General features: G+C 52.9%; 1 protein-coding gene across 7 annotated transcripts in view; it reads right to left on the bottom strand.

Annotated features, from left to right (window-relative positions):
• The window catches only part of PXDN (peroxidasin), a 75664-nt gene that overhangs the window by 35148 nt on the left and 18582 nt on the right, over positions 1 to 21934 (bottom strand). For 5 of the 7 annotated variants that reach the window (XM_027624055.2, XM_027624054.2, XM_027624052.2 and 2 more), the window contains exons 2-3: positions 4121 to 4192; positions 3060 to 3131 (exon numbers count right to left, since the gene is read on the bottom strand). In XM_027624055.2, the coding sequence (XP_027479856.1) occupies positions 3060 to 3131; positions 4121 to 4192 (144 nt within the window). Of the gene's footprint in view, positions 1 to 3059; positions 3132 to 4120; positions 4193 to 4529; positions 4956 to 21934 lie in introns of all 7 variants that reach the window. The other 2 variants (XM_027624056.2, XM_027624057.2) reach the window with 2 other exon arrangements.

Genomic DNA, 21934 nt, shown 5'->3' on the forward strand with positions numbered 1-21934 from the left:
TGGAGTGTGGTTTGTGACTTGTTGACCATGCACTTGCTCCAAAGCTTGAAGGAAAGAGAACCACCTCCCCACACACGTGATGTGCGTTGATTATAAGATTCCACAACCTGGGTGTTTAAAGATACCCAGGAACGGTTGGGGGAGCAGACGATATGAAGCCTAAATGCGTTCTCACCCACCAGAATCCTTCTTGCAAAACAGAAGCAACAAGGGCAGGTCTGAAGAATCACAGAGTTGGCCCGCTGCCTGTTTTTATACGGTCTGTAAACTGAGAATGGTTTTATAGTTTTCAATGGCTGAACATTTCAAAAGAAGACTAATAGTTCATGACACGGGAAAATTATATGAAATCTAAACTTCAGAGTCCTAACAAACACGTCTCTGCGGCAGCAGATCTCGTGAACCCCACCAACGTCGTGGTGCATCGGACGTGATTTGTGTGTCAGGTGCAGAGACGTGAGCCCCTGGCGCTTCTCCCCAGCCGATGACATCAAACTCCACGCCGTCGCCACCGTGATGTCAGCAGGCACTTCTCTGCACCCGACACTGGCCAGCTGGGCTTCCACCTATTTGCTCCCGCAAATATACCTGCTCTGTCTTAATGCCGTGCCCCTGCACGCTCCGTTCCCAGGACAGTGCGCACCACCACACTTGAGCTCACGGTATTCGGGGCAGGCTTGTTTCACAGGACCCACTACACCGTCTCTAACTGCCACCATCCCGTTAAGTGGCTGTCACTTCTCCCTCTGCACAAATCAGCTGTGGTAACCCCGCGGAGAGCTGCAAGGCTCGGCACAAACAGGCGGCGCTCGCCCACCGGTCCAGAGCCCAGTGCCCGCAACAGAGGCCTGACGCGGCAGGCACCTCGCCAGGCCGCATGAGTTTGAATCCTCCGTCTGCACCTGCTAGCTGTGTGCTCTTGAATCAAGCTTTCTGTGCCTCAGTCTCCTCCTGTGTAAAGTGGAGAGCACAGCCCCTCAGAATCACCGAAATTTAGTAAGTATTTCGAAAGCTAAAAGAATACAGCCTGGCCACTGGCAACTTCAGTTCTGGAGGGAGCTCCTGCTCCCCCATTATTACGAGCAGGGTTTCTGGGCTCATTTCTCTTAAACAACAGGGCAATGGCCTACCGGTGTAGCGTCACTTGGCACACACTTTAAAGACAACGGGAGTGCGAGACAATTGAGGCCTGCTAATACGGAAGAATGTGTGTTTAGAGGACATGGGAGCACCCTCTGTCTTCGTAAGAATAAAGGGCACTGACCATCTTCCGATAATGGGTTCTAAAGAGTACTCTACTCCACCAGAGTCCACTTTGAACAGGAGGCCCCTCCCCGGACTTAATGGCATCCTTTGGAAATATCAGTTAAGGGGAAGGTTTACGCCTTCCCACAAGTAACTAGGGTTCCAGCACATAAACCAGGACTCAACTTCTAAAAGCACGGACTAAATATAAAGGCAGAAATAATCAGTAAACTTCACGAGAGCTCTCAAATGTTTAAAGTGCACACAGTGCCCTCTCCTGCCGAGGACGGGGATCAAATGGGGAAGTGGGACCCCTTCTCACCCCTGCTCCTGGGGTCCCTCCTCGCCAGGGCCCTCCCCCCCTCTCCTGCTGACCACTGCCCAACCCCTCCCCAGTGACCAGGGGCCCTCCACCAGTGGGCATCGTGGAAATGGGAGGAGGGCGGAGGAAGAGGCTGGAGCACAGGTGCCTCGATGGGGAGCCAACCAGCAGGCAAGCCTTATGAAGTATTACTTTAAAGAAATCATTTTAAGTGAAAAACAAGGTATCCCAAACTATTTCACACTAAATATGTTTGCAGGTTAAATAATAAGTTGCTCCTAATTAATTCGAGCCAAAAGCAAAATACAAAATAAAAAACAAAGTGACACACACACACAAACTACAGATGCTGGTTATCATCTAACTGAGCGTACTTTCTAAGAAACAAAAACCTTTCTTCTGGAACTTGTACAGCACTTAAAATTTAAAAACAAAACAAATCAAATAAATAAAAACTCAAGAATAAATAGAAGGCCTTTCCCTCATTTTTAAAATGAGCTACAAGGCTTAATAATTTTCATACGTTATTCCATTCTATTCTATTGGAAAAATTAACAGAGTATGCCAAAAATGATGGAAAAATATTTATACCTAACAGTTTCGATTACCTTCACTGAGGAATATATATTTCTATAAACACAGTTAAAGTGATCACTTAGTTAAGAACCAATGACATCTAAAATCATAGAGGTTTCAAAACACACATCTAACAATGTGACTTTATTTTAAAAATCAACATGACTTATAGACATTCAGGTTCACTTATGACATAAATTTCCCAAAAAAGTCACTGACCTAAATCCCTCATTAAAATGGTTCAAAAGTAAGAATAATTTGCTCAAAGCACAAGACACGTACTTTTATCTACAACCAAGAATGTAACTGGAATGTCTGCCTTATGGCTTCCAGTCCTAAAATAAGTGCTTGCAGAGGTATTCAGCTGGCACTTGCCCGCTAGGTCATCTTTTAACCTGCAAAACTCATGTTTTAAATGCTCAAGTAAATTAACTAAAATCAGTTTTAAAAAGCAAACTACAATTTTACTATCTAAAAATAAGAAGAGGTGAAATCACTCAGAGGAAGACTGGGAAATTAGCAGATGAGTGAAATTCTCACACTTCGCCCACAGCTGGAGAGGCCTCTGGAAACCGTGCTTCCATCTCCTGGCACGCCCACCCGGCGCGCACAGCAGCGAGGGGCCGCCAGTCACCTGCTCCCGCACCGCCTTCCAGGACTGTGGCTTTAATCTCATTCCACCTACTTTACTTACGGCTGAAGACACACACACTAAGCATCACACAGCGAACTTTTAACTCATTTTAACTCATTTTAAAAATCCCAGCCAAAAATTCAGTCACCTTCTGAAAATGTACCCTAAGAGATGAGTGTATTTATATTAATCTGCAAGCTGCAAAAAATTCAGCTCAATGATTAAACAGTCGGTATGCAAACAACACAAGCTTTTGGGGTAAAGGACTGATCATTCACTTACAGATATTTTAAGTTCTCCAGGTCTTCGAATGCTCCGCTAGGTATGCTCTTGATCTGGTTATTGTTGAGAAGCCTACGAGAGAAAGTCTGAGTAAGAATTACAACCAGCACCCCTCTGAACCGCACTGTGGGAACACATTCCCACTGGTTGGAAAAGGTCGTAAGACAATTCAGGTACAGAGCTCAGCACCGACACCGGCCCACTGGCCGAGCGCTACATTCACACGGGAGCATTTCAGCGCTCACCCTGTGATGACGCATTTCCTCGGGGCACAGGCGTCCCTGGCACGGCACACCAGTCCCCTCCGTATGAGCACCGACCAAATTCCCTCTCCGACGCAAAGGAGTAGCTATCTGTCCTGCTGTCTGTCAGACTGTCCACCTCGGCTGAGCGGAAGGCCAGTGCAGGGTGGTCTCAGCAGGGTCGGACCACCCCCCAGGCTCCCAGGGCCCTGCCTATATCCCCCTGTGCCCACAGCCGCCCTCCGGAGCAGAAGAACCAGAGACGCCAGCCTCCTGACAAGCTCAGGATACTCGACAGCAGCCCAGGTCAGCCGCAGAACCTCTCAGCGCCAGTCAGGCCCATTCCCTTCGTCTGCGCACCCTTGAGGACGACTAAGCATATGGGTGCACAACAGGATGGCGCCCCAAACCCTCCTGGGTCCAGCTACCCAGGAGAAGCGAAGGCCCCTCCACCATCCGATGGGGCGTGTGAACCAGTTAGCACTGGTGAATGGATCTGGCCTAGCTGGGGACTGAGTTACTCACAGGAAGAGAAGGGGATCACGTGGCCATTGGTCTGGGTCACAGCCACTTATGAGGGACCCACACAGGTCCACGGATGTCGGACAAAACAGGATGGCGGCCAAGCACAGGATCCACAGGCCTGGCATCGTAATGTGCATATTCTGTTCTAGGGTCCCAAGTCCACTCTCCTCATTCATGCCCCTGACCACGGATGATCAAGGCTGACCACGGATGATCAAGGCTGACCACAGGGGAAAGGGGTGATGATTTCCATACTTGTTTCCTACTGGGTCCCAGTAGAATGTTTGGACTTACAACGTATTCAAGTTTCTCAGCTTCCTGAACGCCCCAGGCTGGATCTCTCTGATTCTGTTAAAGCGAAGATCCCTGGGGAAAAAAACAAAAAAACAAAAAAACAAGAAATGCATTTATATAGAGAAATACGCAGTCACCACTGCTGCTGTGTCATCTCACTCAGTTCCAGCAAGACGGTAAGACATTTAAGGAATTAAACCTCACAGCTCATTGGTTGGACCAATTCTCTCTTCACTGAGGCTAACTGCATAAATGAATATTTATCTGCACGACAGGGCAGCTATATCACATTACAGAAGTTTGTTTAAACAACACTTACGGAGAGATAAAAACTTATTCTAGCCCTCTACCCATCTTCTGCCAAACCTAAGGTCGTCAAGCCTTCCCCAGACATAGGATCGACCCACACATACTCCACGGAGTCGCCCCGGCACCCACTCCAATAACTTCTCGAGCTGGAACTCAGCGGTTCATCTGCAAACTGCCCACAGTGTCTTCTCAGGGAGGAGTTCAGACCCAATGTCTGTGAACTGGAAAGATCCACGCATGCAGCGTGGACCCTAACTCAGTACTTCCACACAGGCAGTTTAAATAGTTAAATGTGTGCTGGGAGAACAGTTCCTGATGTTTCGGGACAGAGGGACGATCTGAGCAGCCCAGGAGAGGCCAGAGCCCGAGACCACGTCCACACAGAGGCTGCCGGAGCTGTGGGGGAAGGGCAGGGCAGCTGGTGGGGCGGCCCCTCCGTGGGACAGGCGCCAGGCTCATCCCCGGGGCCACGAGCTCCGGGGATAGAAGGCGTGCAGATGTCCGTTTCTACCCTCTGAATTAAAACCTACAATTAAAGTAAAAAATACAAGATATATGAATTCAATTAAAACCTATAATTTAAATTTATAATTGTAATGTTTATGAAAGTCACAGAAAAGTAAATGAAAGTCCACTTTCTTTACCACAGAGTTTTAGAAAAATGAAGATGCCTTGCTCACAGGCCCAACCCCCATGACACAGTGCAGCAGGATTATTGTGGGATCAACCGGGAGACCCCCATTCACATGAAATCCAACTCCAGTGCCTCAGAATGGACCTGATTTGGAAAGAGTGTTTGCAGAGATCAGCAATAGTCAAAACAAGACCAACACAGCCTGAGGACCAAGGCTCCTACAACCCCTCTGTCCCTACCTGTGGACCACTCCAGTATGAGTGGTGTCCTTAAAGGGGAAATCTGGAGACAGGCACACGGGGAGAGGGCCGCATGAAGACTCCTGTGGTTCCACCACAAGCCAGCAAAGGCCGGGGATTGTGGGAGATGGGGCGATTCTTGCCCACCACCCCGGAAGGACCCAGGCCTTGATCTTGGGCCTTCTGCCACCAGAGCTTCGAGCTGATGTGCTTCTGCGGGAGCTCCGTGTGCGGGGCTCGGCGCAGGCATCCCAGGAAACCAACACAGCAATCCTGGAGCAACATTTGGTCTAAATCAGGAATGACGCTTCTCTCCTGACATGTTCATGAACTTTTTAGGAATCTGATTATTTTGAGCCAATTTAAAAGTCGTAAATGATTTTACAGAATTGGTTCTAGTCTATGGTGTGATAAAAGGCTTTTCAGAAAGTATTTAAGTCGCTAAAATGAATTGTGTTGACTTAGGAGTGAGCAAATGAAACATGGAACATTGGGGCATCTGCTTCCTGGCTCTGGGTCGGGTTCTAGGGTAGCGGAGGCCCCAGGCATTAGTCACCACCTGCCCTGGGCAGCTGACCTGGCCCTCACCCCGGGGGCTCCCACCCGTTCCCGAGAGCCACCAGCATGCTCTCCCGGAACGCGCCTCCCCTGCACTGATCTGTGACTTTTAAGGAGAAATTGATCTACATGCACACTAAGAACATTGCAGGTGGGTCCACTGGGGAGGTGCTGAAGCCAGGTCCCCAAGGGGAGGGCAGGTGCGTCCAGAGGCCCCGTCCCCCGTGTGGAATGTGGGGTCGTGATTAATGAGCAAAGACTGGCTAGCTGGGCTTTAGTGTAAACACAGGTGGTGGGGAAGCTGTCTCCTCACATGTAACAAACACAAGCTTTCCCAGGACTTGGACAGACGCCCTGGGGCCAACGTGGAGAAGGTGTGCCCTGGAACGTGAGGTGCCATGCGCCACGCACAGCAGAACCGGTCGGGACATCATCCAACCAAGAAGCCAGGCCTCAAGTCCTCAGGAAGGACGGTGGCATGGGCTCACGTGGCTTCTGACGCCTCTGACACAGAGGGGAGCAACACGGAAACCTCCTGGAATCTGGAAAGCAAGCCGCTGAGGGACAGAGGACTTGGCCACCTCCTGACGCGGCAAGGCCAGCCTGCGGGTGTGAAGCCCGTGCCGGGAGCCTCAGGGGACACCTGGAGGGAGGCTGCCATGTACCCTGCGGCCACCGCACACGAGCTCAGAGCGCCTGAGCGGGCCGGGCCTCACAGAGACCTGGGGTCCAGGGAGACCCATGCCAGATCTGAATGACCTCAGGGGGAAGCCGAGTTCAGTGCCTTTAACACACTGGCACACAGACTACACACTGAAATATGAGCGTGTCTGACAGACAGCTAAATAAAGTAGGTAAAATTAACCTGTTTCCAATTTTTACTGTAACTTCTGCAACTTCTAAACTTACATATATGGTCGTTCAACCTCTTTTCAAGCATCCAGGCCAGCTCCCGGCTTCCCAGGAGAGAACCAGAGAAAGACCACATGCCAGCCCAGCCAGGGAGGGGCACATAGAGGCCCCCTTTCCAACAGAAGCAGAGAAATTTAAACAACAGAGAGGAACCAAACAGATTCTGGAAGTGAAGCACATAACAGCTGAAATGCAAAGTCCTTGCATGGACTTAACGTCTTGAATAGGGCAGAAAATGGGGTGAGCTTGAGGGCAGAAAATGGGGTGAGCTTGAGGGCAGGATGCCAGGAAGCATGTGGTCTGAGGGACAGCGGGGGACAGCACCTGTGCCCTCAATATAACCTCGTACACATGAGGCGGCCCGCAGAGACGGCCGGCCTCAGAGAAGCCGCAGGAGAGGTGGTCAGGGGCCGCATGGCCCGGACCCAGAGAGACAGGCCCAGGGAATGAAGATGCCATGGATTCCCAATAGGAACCAAATTCCAAGTCATCACCACAGATCACAGAGACTGTGTTTTACCTGAATTGATTCCCACTCTTAGGAAGTACCAGCAGGAATTTCTTAATCCAGGAATGGTGATGATGCTCTTAAGCGATGTTCTCAGTGGTGTCCCCTGATCAGCAGCAGCAGGAGCATCCCCTGGGAACGTGCTAGAACAGCCAATTCTGGGCCCCACCCCAAATCTATAGGATCAGAAACTCTGGGGGTGGGGCCTGGTAATCTGAGTTTTAATCATTTCTCCAGGAGGAGCAAGGTGAGGTTTGAAAACTCTGCTCTTCAGTAATGCTGGGGAGGCAGCAGTGTGCATGGTGTGACTGCATATGTATTTACGAGTGTGTGCACCTGTCTGTGTCAGATAGATGTGCGGCATCTGCACACCATGCACATGCACATGTGTGCGCACACGCACACACACGTGCACACATGCACACACATGCATGAACACACGCACACACATGCACAGCAGGTGTCTGCTTGTCCCCTCTGCTCTTCCTCCACATCAGATCCTTAGCCCATTTGTCATCACTGACATAAAGCTTATGTTAAGTGCAAAGCCAGTTAACCAAGTTATACTCTAAGTACCCGCCCCCCCATTCTTTAACTTTTGAAATAAGGTCTACACATGCCTGGAGAGACAGAATGTCTACCCTACAGAATAGGACCACAGAAGATCATGTCTATGGAAAGTGCTCCCTACACTGTCAAGCCTTTTGTAGACATCCATGGTGACCATCACCTACGGGTTCCGATGGATTTCCCAGACTCCCTCACTGAAGGCACGAAGCACACCATCCGTGGCAATCTCTGGACTGAGTAGTCGCTACACGTACAGAATCTCAGGGTCGTGCAGGAAGTCACTCAAGGGCTCCTAGAAATTATGACTTCAGGGCAAGATCACGGTGAGCTTCGTGGTCCACCTCCACCGTATCTGGCTTCTAACACATGAGGGCATGGTAAAGGTGGTCGGTTTTAGGAAGGAAGAAGGAGGAAGGAGAATTTGCATTCGGTTAGAAGAAATCCCTGCATTCGGCAAACAAGGATTCAGAAACTGAAGACAGATCCCGCAACGAGCCCCAGGTAACTCACTCGTGAGTAGCAGGACTAGAGCTAAAATCAGACTCTGCTGCCAGGGCTCCCCCTGGAAGCCTGTGGGGAGAAGGTATTTTCACCCCTGCCGGTGGGGTTCACAGGCCGCCCCTGCCCCGCGGCGCTTACATTCAGGAACTCCCCAAAATTAATGCTAAGTGTTGCCCCTTCTGACCTCGAGGAAGTGCAGGGCCAGAGAAACCCTCTCAGCCTGCAGAAGGGCCTAGAAAAACCATGCAAAATCAGTAGGATTCTGCAAGGCAGATAGAGCCCCAAAAACAGAAGTCGATTTACACTTTATATTAAAAAGGCCAACAAACTCCTAAGTTCACAAGGCAAGAAGTTTTAGGTGATTTGCTTTGTTTTAATGTTTCCATTATTGCAAACTACTGATGGAACCAGAAACTTACCAGAAAAAAGCAAAAACAAGAAACTGAGCACCTGGAGGGTCTGGGATGCAGCACCTAGGTTCCAGTTCCTAGTCAGCGTCGTATCATAATTCATGGCAGACCGCAGAACGGCCACCGATCAGAGCCGGAAGAGGCCACAGCGACCCAGTGTGTCTCTCTTGATGCCCCCTTCCCAGCGTGAGCTCTGGGACCCCTTCTCAGCAACATTTCCAAACCACTCAGCAATATTTAGCTAAATCACAAAAAAGTCATGAGAGAAAATAAACGGGAATCATTAAAGTTTCTATCATAAAGTCCACCTTGCCATAGTCTTTGGTGATTTTTAAAATACTTTTTCCCATTCACTAAAGTGACACACGTTTTAATTTACCTTTAAATAGCAAAAGTAAAATAGAAATAGGAAAAATTAAAAATGATTTGTGAACAAATTCAAAATTACACAGTATGTCCTGTTTGAGAACCAAAAGTATTTCAATTCAGTTTAACCCTATCAAAACATCGAAACTTGACTACAGCTACTTCTATGATGTGATCACGAGAACTTTTTGCTTTTTTACTTTATTTGACAGAGAGAGAGCGTGCGCACACGCATGAGCAGGGGAGAGGGGCTGAGGGGGAGAGAGAATCCCAAGCAGACTCCCCACCGAACACAGCTGGATGCGGGGCTCCGTCTCACAACCCTGAGATCGTGACCTGGGCAGAAATCAAAAGAGTCGAATGCTCAACCAACTGAGCCACCCAGGTAGCCCCCAGGCGCCCCTTGATCATGAGAACTCTTGCATTTCGCCCCTTCTCCAGCCGGCTTTGTGCTTCGGGGCCACATCCAACCACCATGCTGCCGGTAACTATTTCTCCACAAATCGCACATTTTAGAAGTGAACTGTCATTATTCTCTGCACACTTCTGTTAGTACCTTCTCTTTATTTCGTCTGGATTTGTTTTTAAAGTATTGGGGCATAAAGTATTTTATGTTAGGTGGGAATTCTGATCACACGAAGACCACAGTGTTAGACATCACCTGAAGTTAACCTGAAGGCCAACTTCGGAACTAGCCTCATTTTCATGCTGCTTTGTTAACTGTAATTTCAGCAGGAGCGCTCCCTATGGAGGCCACACAGTGACCGATGCAGCTTCTGGGGGACTGTGATGAGTGTGCTGGGCACAGCGGAGGCATCTACGACACAGACATGAAGTTTCTGGAAGTGTCCGCTTCAGAAGGGAGACTTCACAGACTTTAAAAATTAGGGTCATGACAAATACAGCAGGCCTTCTGAGGGCATGAATCCAGACACCAGCCCCAGTTTCTCCAACCACTGGGGACACAGACCCTCTCATCATGCCACCCTCTTGAACCCCTACCAAAAATGTTGAAGAACTAGAGATTCATGACCGTTGTAGCTTGGAAAGCAACATCCTAAACCTAGCCTTATGGTTTCTCATTGATATTTGGCTGGAATAAATGATTTACATTTCTGATACTAATGTATGCCTTTCAGACACTGAAGGAACACCTAAAATGCGTGTTTTTCGCGGTAAAGAGAGTGCTGTGTTGGCATAGGAGGAAGTCACATGCAAATCCATTGATTTACTGTTAGTATTTATCAAAACGTCCCTGGATGCACAGACTCGTAAGGCACACGTAACTCTTTACCGCCAATAATTAGGACTTAACAGCATCATTCACCTCTTCATTCAGCAAGTGGTAACTGAGCAGCAGCCGCGAGTCCATCACTGCGGAAAGGAAAACGCCGGGAGCTTCAAGCCGGCACTGGACTAGCCACGGGACAGACCCGGAGCCCGTCTCCGGGTGTAGGAGGAAGAATCGCCAGGACGGGTGGTGGGCCACATAAGCACGGCATGGACAGCAGCTCAGGCGACTCTCTGAGTATCGGAGCTGTCCCCTGCGCTCGGAGGGTTGAAGGCCAGGGGAGGTCAAGAGTTCAGCTCCAGGCACAGAAGCCCGAGATGCCGACTAGACCCACAAGTGGACCCGTGGGTCTGGAGCGCGGCGAAGTCCGGAGGGCAAGTGGAAAGGTGTGAGTGTTGGCAAAGGGCACAGAGCTAACCGCAGAGCCAGACCTGGGAGGGTCCTCTGGGCGACAGCAGAGCGAGGGGCGGGACAGGGCCAGGGACGTCCTGAAGCCTGTCAGCCATTGCAGGGGGCGCGCTGGGGGAACAGGGAGCCCGGGAGGGGCCGGGGCGTGCGTGGGGAGCCGGGGCTCCTAACGCAGAGCGGGGGACAGTGCTGTCGGGAGGGGCCGGCTCTCGCCTCGGAGGGATTTCAGCAGGACCAAGCCTGCTACAACCCCTCTGTCGCTACCCGTGGACCGCACCCACTGTCCACACAGGCGCGCTGAAAACCTCTAGTGTGCCGACCCGTCCAGGCAATCTCTGAAGACACAGTAAAGCCCTGCTGAGCTTGGGCTGCACTCGGGGACCCCAGCGCCTCCTGGGCCCACCGAACACGGGGCAGACGCTCACCCTCACCATCACGGGTCGGTAACGTCTGCTGTACAAAAAAGTGAACCCAGCCGCTCTGTGCTGCAGGAAGTCTGATGGAACAAGGGAACTGGGTTTTTTCACACTAGCACCTTCCACAGTTTCTAAGCACAAAAATGAAAAAACATTACCCTCCTGGATGAAAATGATGCCACTCTTAAACGGAATGTCACAATTCTTAAACTTGAATCTAACTTGCAGATGCCTATGGGTGGTGGAATTGGAGATGAGGACCCTGGAATAATATTCTTATCTCCTGTGTAAAGGTGTAATTCAGGAGATTGGTACAGATCTTGCTTGATGGGCAATGGGGTGACGTCCTGTAAACCGGCGTAAACTGCAAATACCCTGCTGAACACGCGTGGGACACTCCTAACCCACCGAGCATTGCAGCTTAGCCAGGCCCACCTCCACGTGCTCAGACTGTGCTGCACATTCTGGGCAACAGTGACCTTAATCAACCCAACACAGTATTGCTTTCTGAAATCTAGCATTTTACCTTAAAAGTATAAGAGCCGCTCACATTCTACTCTGTAAACGACTGGGTGAGAAGAGAGTAGCCTTGCTGGGAACAGGGAACGACGGGCCTCCCACGGGATGCACCTTGGACTTCACGGTCTTCAGCCGAAGCACATTACCTTCCCCCACAAATCCCGTTTTCTTCGTGAATTCCGCCAGTCTCGTTGGCACATTCAGCCACCTGGACAGGTGAGCCAGAAGCTTACCCCGTGTCTCCTTCACTTCCTGCCTCCGATGCACTGCCAGGCCCGCTGTTTTCCATCAGTGTTTCCCACCATTCGCTCCTCGTTCCCACCCCCACACGACACTCGGCAGGACCGCGGGAGGCCTGGCCCCATCTGACGTCGCTCTGGGACCTAACATGCCCACTACTGCCCCCCGCTCCCACCACCAAGACAACTCTGCTGCTCAAAGCAAGATCCCTTCCCATGGCCGGGCCCACGTGCCTGCCATCGTCCCTCGTGCAGAAACCCTTGGCACAAGCAGTCCCCTGTCCCGCGAGGACATCACGTTTGCTCGGGAAACTGGACCTGGCCTCCAAGACCAGGCCAAACAGCACTGTTAGGACCACACATCATTTTATGTGTATTCCTGAAGTTCTGTTATTATATAGAGCGTGCTGAGCCTGGTCGGTAAACTGCACCCGACGTACAGAAAATGAAGAACTTGCCCCAGGTTCTGTGTCCATGGCAGTGACTACTCTGGGCAAAGCCAAGACCATCTGTTCAGAGACGTCTATGCTGTATAAGTCCAAAAGGCACTTTATTAATGAAATTCTTAACAAGTGTGCTGAAACAGATTTAAAATCCCGACCACCCAGGCAGCAAACAGCTCAGGGGGAACCAGGCCTGCAGACAAGCAGTCCCAGGTACAGTGTGGGCCCTTTGGGGCCCCGCCGTCCTGAAAGGCACATGCGCCTGTCACTACCTGGCTTTGAGGGGGGTGCCCTGACAGACCGCATTCCCTCATCCCACTCCACTGCGGGCTTGTTCTGGTCCCTTCCTTGCCTGCAAGAACAGTCACCCGCCGTGCACCTGCTCCTGTCATTTGCTTTCCTAAGTTCTGAGCTCATTCCTTTCGCAGCTCCCCAGGGGCCCCATGTGTGCTCACTGCTGGGCTCCCCAAGGGCTCACGCACTTCCCTCCAGTCTGTGCAGTTAAAAATAGCTTGCAATGACCAGCTTTCTGTAGGTATCATTTTGGATTTTTGCGAGGGTGTTTCTGGAACAGATTCCTGTAAGCAGCACTGCTGGGAGGGAGGACAGTCACGTTTAATAGTAGCTGACATGGGCTGCGCACCTGCTAAGGGCTGGTCACTTCCACAAAGGCTTGCTGCCGTCGGCCCAGCACGTGACCCCGCAGAGACTCAGGCCCTGACTGTGCTCCCCACAAGACACTGTCCTGCCTCTGGCTGGGGTCAAGGAGGCCGGGACGGGGCTCCGACTTCTCCTGAAATGGAGCTGGAGGGAGGTTTTGAGTAGAACGAGCGCACAATCAGATGGACGTCTGCCCCTGAGCAGAGAGGGGTGGGGGTCAGCACTCAGGAGGAGGGCAAGCGGTCGGTGCTGTGGGCAATGACAGCAAGGAGCCTGCAGCTCAGTGGGACTCTGGGAGGGCCGGAGGTCCAGGGGGAGAGGTCGGACCACGGGAGACATTCCCCGCCCCAGAAGCAACCTGAGCCAGAGGCAAGAGCACACCTCAGAGCCTGCGCGCTTTTCTTCAGCTGACAAAGCATGCACAGCGCACACCTGTCACACCTCTAAGGCTGATGTGGTGCACCTGTCTTCAAACACAGCTCCCACAACCCACTGCCCTCCCAGAAACAGGCTGACCAGCACAAGAGCATTCCCCCCAAGCCCATCTGTTTCCGCAGGCCGTGCTGAGAACACGTGGCCCAAATCCCTTTCCCCCCGGGGAAACTTTCCCCGGGCCTTTCCTGGGGGCAGTGTGTGCAGCCTTGAAGGGTAAGGGGATACCCTGTCCAGTCCAAGGGCAGCCTGCCCACCACCTGCCCTGAAGGTCATTCCCAGGCTCAGCGCTCCTGTCCTCCATGGGGCAGGGTCCCCACATCACCCCCGAGGGGCTCAAGGGGCTCAGGGACCCACGAGAACGGGAAGAGCACGCCGCTTGCCGAGTGCAAGCAGTGAGGGCGTCCGTCTCTGACCAGGACTCTCGCGTCCCCTGCCGGGACAGAACCAGATCTCGGCATCACCCTGGGCATGAACTCTGCCCTCTCGGAAAACAGAACAAAGCGACCGTCCGGGGACTTCTGGTCTGTGCTTCACTGAGGGGCTTAAACTTCATGTCTCCCCCTAAAACCTGGACGTGTGCAGCTCACTTTTAAAATATAATTTAAGGGTGCCTGGGTGGCGCGGTTGGTTGAGCGTCCAACTCTTGGTTTTGGCTCAGCTTGCGATCTTGGGGTCCTGAGATTGAGCCCCCTGCGGGCCCCACGCTCCGCTCGAAGTCCGTTTGGGATTCTCTCTCTCTCCCTCGCTCTCCCCCTCTGCCACTCCCCATGTTCTCTCTCTCTCATTCTCAAATAAATTAATAAAATCTAAAAAAATACAACTTAATTCAATATTTACTGAATAGACCTGAAAAAAACAGGAGTCATGGTAGAAATCATGGAACATTTATACACACTTTTATTTGTTCCCAACTTTATCTTCTTTCACAAATAATTAGAGGCAGCACAGAAGTACACCAAACACAAGCGATAAGAGAGCTTAAGGACTCAGGGAGAAGGGGAAGACACGGGCAGAGAAAGACCAAGATTAAGGAGCAGAGGCAGGAGAAGGCTTGGCTCCCAGCACCCTCGCAGCCAAGCAAAGCCAGGACCTAATCTAGCACAAGATTCCTTAGCCCAGAAAAGTCCTTCGCCAACCGGCCGGGAGAAATGAGGCTCTTACTGATACAAGACAAAGGTAAAATCCACACACAGATCCTCCTAAATATCAACCACGTAACTGTACGTCAACAAGATCCCGAAAGGAGGCTCGGCGGTTGGTTCCGTCTGTCCCGCCCCTCACCAGGGGCCCACCGGCACGACGCTAAAGCACGGTTCCAAGCCCGCAGGGACACAGATTTCATCCCTGTTTATCTTGGCTCATCCTTCCGGCCTCCAGAGGTCTTTCTGACCCAGATTTGCATTCAAGGATTCGCTAAGCCCGTGAGGCCTGAGTCGTCTGTGTGTGTAACAGGCATGCACTCCCTTCTTTATCCAAGTTACTAAAACTAAAAAAACAAAAACTGCAGGTCAGCAAAGGGAAAACCAGGGCAGGGTGACGAAAACGCGTACGAGCAGGTGTTTCTGGACAAGGGACCACCAGGGAGCCTGCACCCGACAGGCAGGACCAGCCGCAACTCTGCCGCCGCCTGGGGTCCTGGATGGGATGCCTCCACATGCAGAGAGCCCGTGGACATGACAGGGCAGGCGGTGCTGACACACGTCCATCCTTCCAAATGCCAGGGTGGCTGGACGCCCCATTTGCCCACGAGAGCCCAGGGCATCCCTCTGAGCCACACTGTTGAAGATAACCGAGGGGGCCGTCAGAGCCCCACAAGCCCCGGCTAAGCGGGTTCGATCCTCCTCACCCGGCACGAGCTGGCCGCGGCCCACCATGAAGCAGATGGGCGCACGCTCGCAGGGTCGGCGCCAGATGCTTGAAGGCCAGTGGGGCTCGGGTCAACCTCGGTAAAGGACCAGTCCGCGGGGCTTCCTTTCCGTCCCCCTCTGCCACCGACGGATGATTGTAAAACACAGTAAAGAACGTTCTGACAGGTCGAGGTACCGGGCAGGCACCTTCCACCCTGCTGCGGACCAGCAACAAAGGGGCCTGCACGCCAGCACCCCGCCCAGGGGCACCCTGAGCACCCCTTCTTCAGGTGACACCCACAAGAACTGGCGAACACGGGGGCCACTTCTCGGGCACAAAACGAAAGCGAGGGCCCACCTCTGCTTGGTGGGCCGTCCCAGAGACATGCCGAGAGGCAGACACGGAGGCTCTGTGCTCCATGCGACCTGACCTCTCCCACGATCCCGGAGAAGCACCAAGGCCAGGCAGCCCCGGAGGCCTGCGTGCTCAGTGTCCCAGGGACCGGCGTGCGCCCTCCACGGCTGCTCATCCCTAGAGAAGGCCATCCACACAGAGGCGGCTCACGGGGGCGGCGCTTCGGTCGGGCACGCGTCTGTCCTTCGCCTGACCCGCCTCTGGATTTCGGGGCCAGGCAACCAGGAGGGCCTGTCCTGCCTCACAGGTGCGCACCGGGTGGGGGGCGGCTCCATCAAGGCGGTGGAACAGGGCAGTCACAGGCAGGATCTGGAAGGGCCCTGCCCAGGGGAGGGGGGAAGGGGTGCCTCCAGGCTGAGGAGCCTTCCTTGCTGCTCCCGCGGCCCCCACGAGCGGCCCCCCACTCAGAGAGGCCGGGAATTGGGGTCTGAGGAGACCTCAGCTCCCTTACTCAGGGGCATCGACTTGTCATGGTCTCCCCGAGCCCAGGGCTTGCGGGAGGGGGCGGCACGGGCACAGCCAGCCTGGGGGACTGCTCCACCACCTTCGGGGACCCCCCAGAAGGCAGGATGCCCAAACTGGCCAACTGCTGGGAAGCCTTCTGATCAATGCCTTCCAAGTCTGGTTGGCAAAAATATGAAGTAATGTATATAAATAAAGAAAAGAGACAAAGGCAAAAAAAATTTTTTTCTCCAACATACACTTGAAAACAAAAACAAGTAAGACTAGTTCAAAGCATGGGACAGAAAACTTTAAAAGAAAACTGACTTTCAGAAATCAACCAAGGTATTGACCCATTCAAAGGAAAAACATACACAGAAATTTCTATTCTGGTTTTAGGTATTGGAAGGTTTTCCTTTATTAGTAAATGTATAAAGGCAGCAATGATACCTAAGTATTAGAATTCTCTGGGATTTGGCGACATTACTGCCTTCCCAGAAAAGGCGACACTATAGCGCTTGGATTTGTAATGCGTGATATTTAAATAATCATAACACCGTAAACCTTGTTTTACGGGGTTTAAATTTTTACAGGCTAGCTACGTGTAAAGCACGGAAGACACCTGCTGTCCAGGACCAAGTCAGAATGTGAGGAGCCTCATGAAATGACACAACGCAGGAGACCCGGAAGGACGGACAGCAGGGGAGAAGGAAGGACTCCAAGGCCGGTCCCCTTGCCTCCTAACAGGGGTCGTCACAGCCTGAAGCACAGTGACGCCAGCTACGCACAGACCTGCTGCCCACAGGAAACAGGCAGAACCAAACCCAACGAGAACGTGACTGGAAGGAAGGAGTGTCGGCAGGAGAGACTTCCGACTTTCCCTACAGGTGTGCAGATACCCGTGGGGGGGACAAGCTGGCGGCCTGAGCGGGCAGAGGCTCAGGACAGAGCCCAGTCCTGACAGACGGACGGCCCACGCTGCCGCTTCCCGACGTCCGCCACGTGCGGGGACGTCTCCTGGTCAAAACGCTGTGGAGCAGGCTGGCTGTGTCCTGAGCCTGAGCCCCCCCCCCTTCTTGTGGCTTAAAAAGAGAAGGAGGTGGGGGTACCTCGGCAGGCGGGAACGCAGATCTGAGCTTGGGCTGTTGGCACAGGTGTCCCGCAGGAGAGCGAAGGGGTTCCTGAGGACCCACAGCAATTCTGGAGTTGGTGGTTTTGCAAACAGCCCCCAGGCAGGAAAGTTCCCAAGAGTGTCTGCAGCACCAGTTACAACCTCCTTGGCCCCAGGGGTCGGCATCGAGGACGACGGTGTGAATGTTTGCAGGGACGCCATCGAGGACGACGGTGTGAATGTTTGCAGGGGCGCCATCGAGGACGACGGTGTGAATGTTTGCAGGGGCGCCATCGAGGACGACGGTGTGAATGTTTGCAGGGACGCCATCGAGGACGACGGTGTGAATGTTTGCAGGGGCGCCATCGAGGACGACGGTGTGAATGTTTGCAGGGGCGCCATCGAGGACAACGGTGTGAATGTTTGCAGGGGCGCCATCGAGGACGACGGTGTGAATGTTTGCAGGGGCGCCATCGAGGACGACGGTGTGAATGTTTGCAGGGACGCCTCTGACAGCCTCTTGCACTGCCCTCCAGGCCTCATGTGTCGTGGACCCACTTGTCACCTTTGCTGGCCATCCAGTGAGCCGCCATCCCAGGAGCCCCAGGGAAGGCCCCTGCAGGACCACTCACCACGCAGGCCCTCAGGGACCCACCACTCGTGCTGGCAACTCCTGGGTGTCCGAGAGAAAGACTGAACCCTCCAAGGGGAGCGGGGACCCTGTGAGCGGCACCTCCCAGATCGTCCGCCCTCCCGGAGGGCACAGCCAGCCACTCCCCCAGAGGCCAGCAGGAAGACCATGGGCTTCATACCTGCTCCGTGCCTGTGGAAGCTTCTGGGTCCTGTCACAGCGGCTACGCACTGGAGTTCGCAACTCAACTGTGACTTCAGGAAATGCTACTCTCGACCGTGTAAAAGTGTAAAATGCAAGCTCACAGGCCAGATGAAAGCAGGCAAGGGCTTGTTCCAGCCCTCGGCCCGGGGTCTGCCCCTGGGTGCAGGGAGGGAGGCCCCAGTCGGGCCTGCACCATGTCCTTCCGGCCGCATCCTACTGACTATTCCCAGGCTTTATGTTTCAGGAGGTGTCCTTTTTCAGGCCACACGAAAAGGCAACTGATTTCGCGCAAAGCCTTCTCTCTGCCCTACAAGTGAACAAAATAAATGTACTAGAGTTCATGTGTTTGTTTCTCCTGGGGAAAAAAATCCCAAACCTCTTCCACGGGTATTTAAAAAAATGAAATCAGTATTTTTCCTACTTTCCAGACCCAAAAAGAAAAAAAAAAGCCAGAGTTGCATACCACGGGCTTTACCCAAGGCCGTTTTCTCTGTCCAGAAAGCCCAGCATGCAGGGGTTAAACCGAGGACAGCGTGTAATTAGAGGGAAAGAGGCCCCACTCTCATCTTCTAAGCAAACAAGGAGGCACAGAAACCCGCATGGGCGAGCATGAAATCCATTCTCTCCAACTAAGTGTGTCAGGGAAAACAGAGCAGGCAGACATGGTTCTAATTAGAAACAGCCAAGAAAACAGCAAATAAATGGGGCACGATCCCAGCAGGATCATGCCAACACAATCCCAGGCCGCGGGAGGCGGGAGCCCCCCCCCCCTTCCTGAGAACGTGTATGTGCGGTCTTCCTGTTTTGAAAACAGGACGCGGGTGCGGATAAGTGAGTGTCTCCTCTCAGGGGAAGAGCGCCTCGGCGCACGACATCACAGGGCTCGATGATGCGTCCACCAGCTCTGGGGCTGCGCCTGGCTCCCACTCCGGCCTGGGGAAGCCAAGCAGGCTGCAGTGAAAACAGCGGGAAATGGACCACGCACCCACCAGGGCGCTGGGACCCTGTGGGGACAGACGCCTGGGCGCCGGCCTCTGACCTGGGTGCCCCCACAGTGGGTGGAATGGCCCGCAAAGGGCCTGCCTCCCTGCGAGCTGCCTCCACCCTGCATCCCGGGACTCCTCCGTGACAAACAAAAATAACATGTGCACGTGTGTGTGTGCATGCACACGCACGTTTTCTCCAGGCCACTGCTCTGAGTAGGTATGTCATTTTCTAGTTTGGCAGCAAGGAGGCTGACTGTTGCCCAGAGGAAACACCAGAGGCCTGAGTTCAAATCCCTCCTCCGCATTTCACGGGCTATGAGCTCCTGAACAAATGTCTTGACCTCTCTGATCCTCGGTCTCCTCTGCAGAATAAAGCAATGATGTCACCTGCCCCTGCCGTGAGGACAGCAGGAAATGAAGTGAGCAGAACAGGAGGCCGACTGGTAAGAGAGATCAGAGGGGGGCCTGGGTCACCCGCTGGAATGAGGGGTGTGCCTGCGGCGCACTGTGAGGGGCCGCCCTTGAAAGAGACAGGCCACCTCCAATCCACACCGCACAGCGCTGCTCTAGGTTACAGAGAGGTGAGCTGACTGGCCTACAGGGGCCTGGCCCCTGCACGCAGCCCACAGGGCCGAGACCCCTTCCTTCCCGGGGCGCCATCTGGAAAGGGTCAGAGTAGTGCTCGCCGTTTCCCGACTTTAACTTGGTTAAGATGCCTGCTTCGAGGAAAAGACTGACGTGATTTTAATACAGATGCTAAAGCCAGCCCAAGCCCCAGAAAGTGTGGCCACATGGACGACCCCACAGTTGGGGCGAGTGCAGGACAGAAGAGGGTGCACGCCGGGAATCCCCGTCCTCCATCAAGGACAGCTAATCCCCAGCAGGCCGTGGAAAGTCGGCCGGGCGCGGATTCCACAGCGTCGGCCGCTGGTCAAGGCCTCTTTGTTCTCTGCCGGGCGCCTGTGGACAGCGCGGATGCTTTCAGCCCAGGGCCATCGCATCCGACGGGGCTCAGCAGCTTTTCCCGACTGGTAACTGTGTTACCGGAACAATGGAGCCCGCGCACACACGTGCACACACACACACACACACACACACACACACACATAAACTTCAGCATGACGCCCCTGATGCTTAAGTTCCCACTGGGAAGAATGGCCAGCAGACGCTTTGTCCACCTGGTGTGTGAGCAGCTCAGAATCAGACCAGCAAACTGCAGGTGCGGGTAAGTTCTCGTTTACAGCAGAGTCCTATGCAGAAGGCGCCACGGAACCGGAAATCAGATCAGATGGTGACCAGCAGTGACGGCAGAGCGTCTGCTGAGGGGCAATCTCGGGGACTGAGTCCAGCCGACGTCTCGGGAAACCAGAGATCCATCAATCCAAACATCACAAGAGAAGAGCAACCACGAGCCACGCGTGACCGGGCGTGACCCGCCACCGACAAGCCCACTTGCCAGAGAAGTAAGGACGGATTCTCACGCCCCAGCGACCAGCTGCGATCGACACGGTTAGAGTCATGTCGTGCACAGAAGATGTTGCCAATGTCTAGAGCACGGAAACCCGGCGGGACATACATCTGTTAGCTTTGTAAGAAATGAAGTATGAGCAACATATGTTACGAAAAAAGAAGAAGAAGAAGATAGCAGGAGGGGAAGAATGAAGGGGAGTACGTCGGACGGGGAGACGAATCATGAAGAGACTATGGACTCTGAAAAACAAACAGGGTTCTAGAGGGGAGGGGGTGGGGGGATGGGCTAGCCTGGTGATGGGTATTGAGGAGGGCACGTTCTGTGTGGAGCACTGGGTGTTATGCCCAAACAATGAATCGTGGAACACTACATCACAAACTAATGATGTAATGTATGGTGATTAACATAACAATAAAAAATTTTAAAAAAAGAAATGAAGTATGAGACTCACAGAAGAACAGATTGATCAGTTATTTTTTAAGGTGTTTTTATCTTTTAAACATACATATTAGGGGCACCTGGTGGCTCAGTCAGTTAAGCGTCTGCCTTCAGCTCAGATCATGATCTCAGGGTCCTGGGATCGAGCCCCGCATCGGGCTCCCTGCTCGGTGGGGGGTCTGCTTCTCCCTCTCTCCTCCCCACTTGCGCTCTCTCTCTCAAATAAATAAAATCTTAAAAAAAAATACATACTAAAGTATATATGAATAAAACGAAAAATAAAACTAACAAAATGAAAAAAGTATTTCATTAAAAATAATATAGTTCTCTTTCATTAAAAAAAAAACCCACTAAAATACCAGCTCGATGTGCAGCAAGATCAGTACCGTTTGTGTTTGTTCACGTGCTCATCCAATAACTTCTTGTAGATGCTCAGGATGAAAATCAGAGGACTTCCTGTGGAAGAAACTCCTCTCTCCCACCGCAGGGCCTCTGGTCTTCAGGCTGCACGCGCTGGGGGCCCCGCCACTCCCACCCCCTCAGCACACTGCAGCCGGCCACTTCCCCAGACGTACCCCATGCTCCCCAAGGTCTCGGACTTTGCTCAGAGCTCCCGCAGCTGGTGGAAGGCTCTCCCACACTCAACGCTTCAAAATCGACCCGTCATTTAAAGTCTGGATCAACTAATAACCACACCCCCGTCCCTAAGCCTGGAAGAGAAGGAACTCCTGTGTCCCGTACCTTTTGCACAGGGTGTCACGTCTGAGTGCGGTCACCGGACACACCCACCCCGCTATCAGCCCACCTGCGAACCCCCTGCGACACCGGGGTTCAGGGCCAGGGCCTGGCCAA

Source organism: Zalophus californianus, chromosome 8 (genome assembly GCF_009762305.2).
Source record: "Zalophus californianus isolate mZalCal1 chromosome 8, mZalCal1.pri.v2, whole genome shotgun sequence".
Classification (NCBI taxonomy): Eukaryota; Metazoa; Chordata; class Mammalia; order Carnivora; family Otariidae; genus Zalophus; species Zalophus californianus.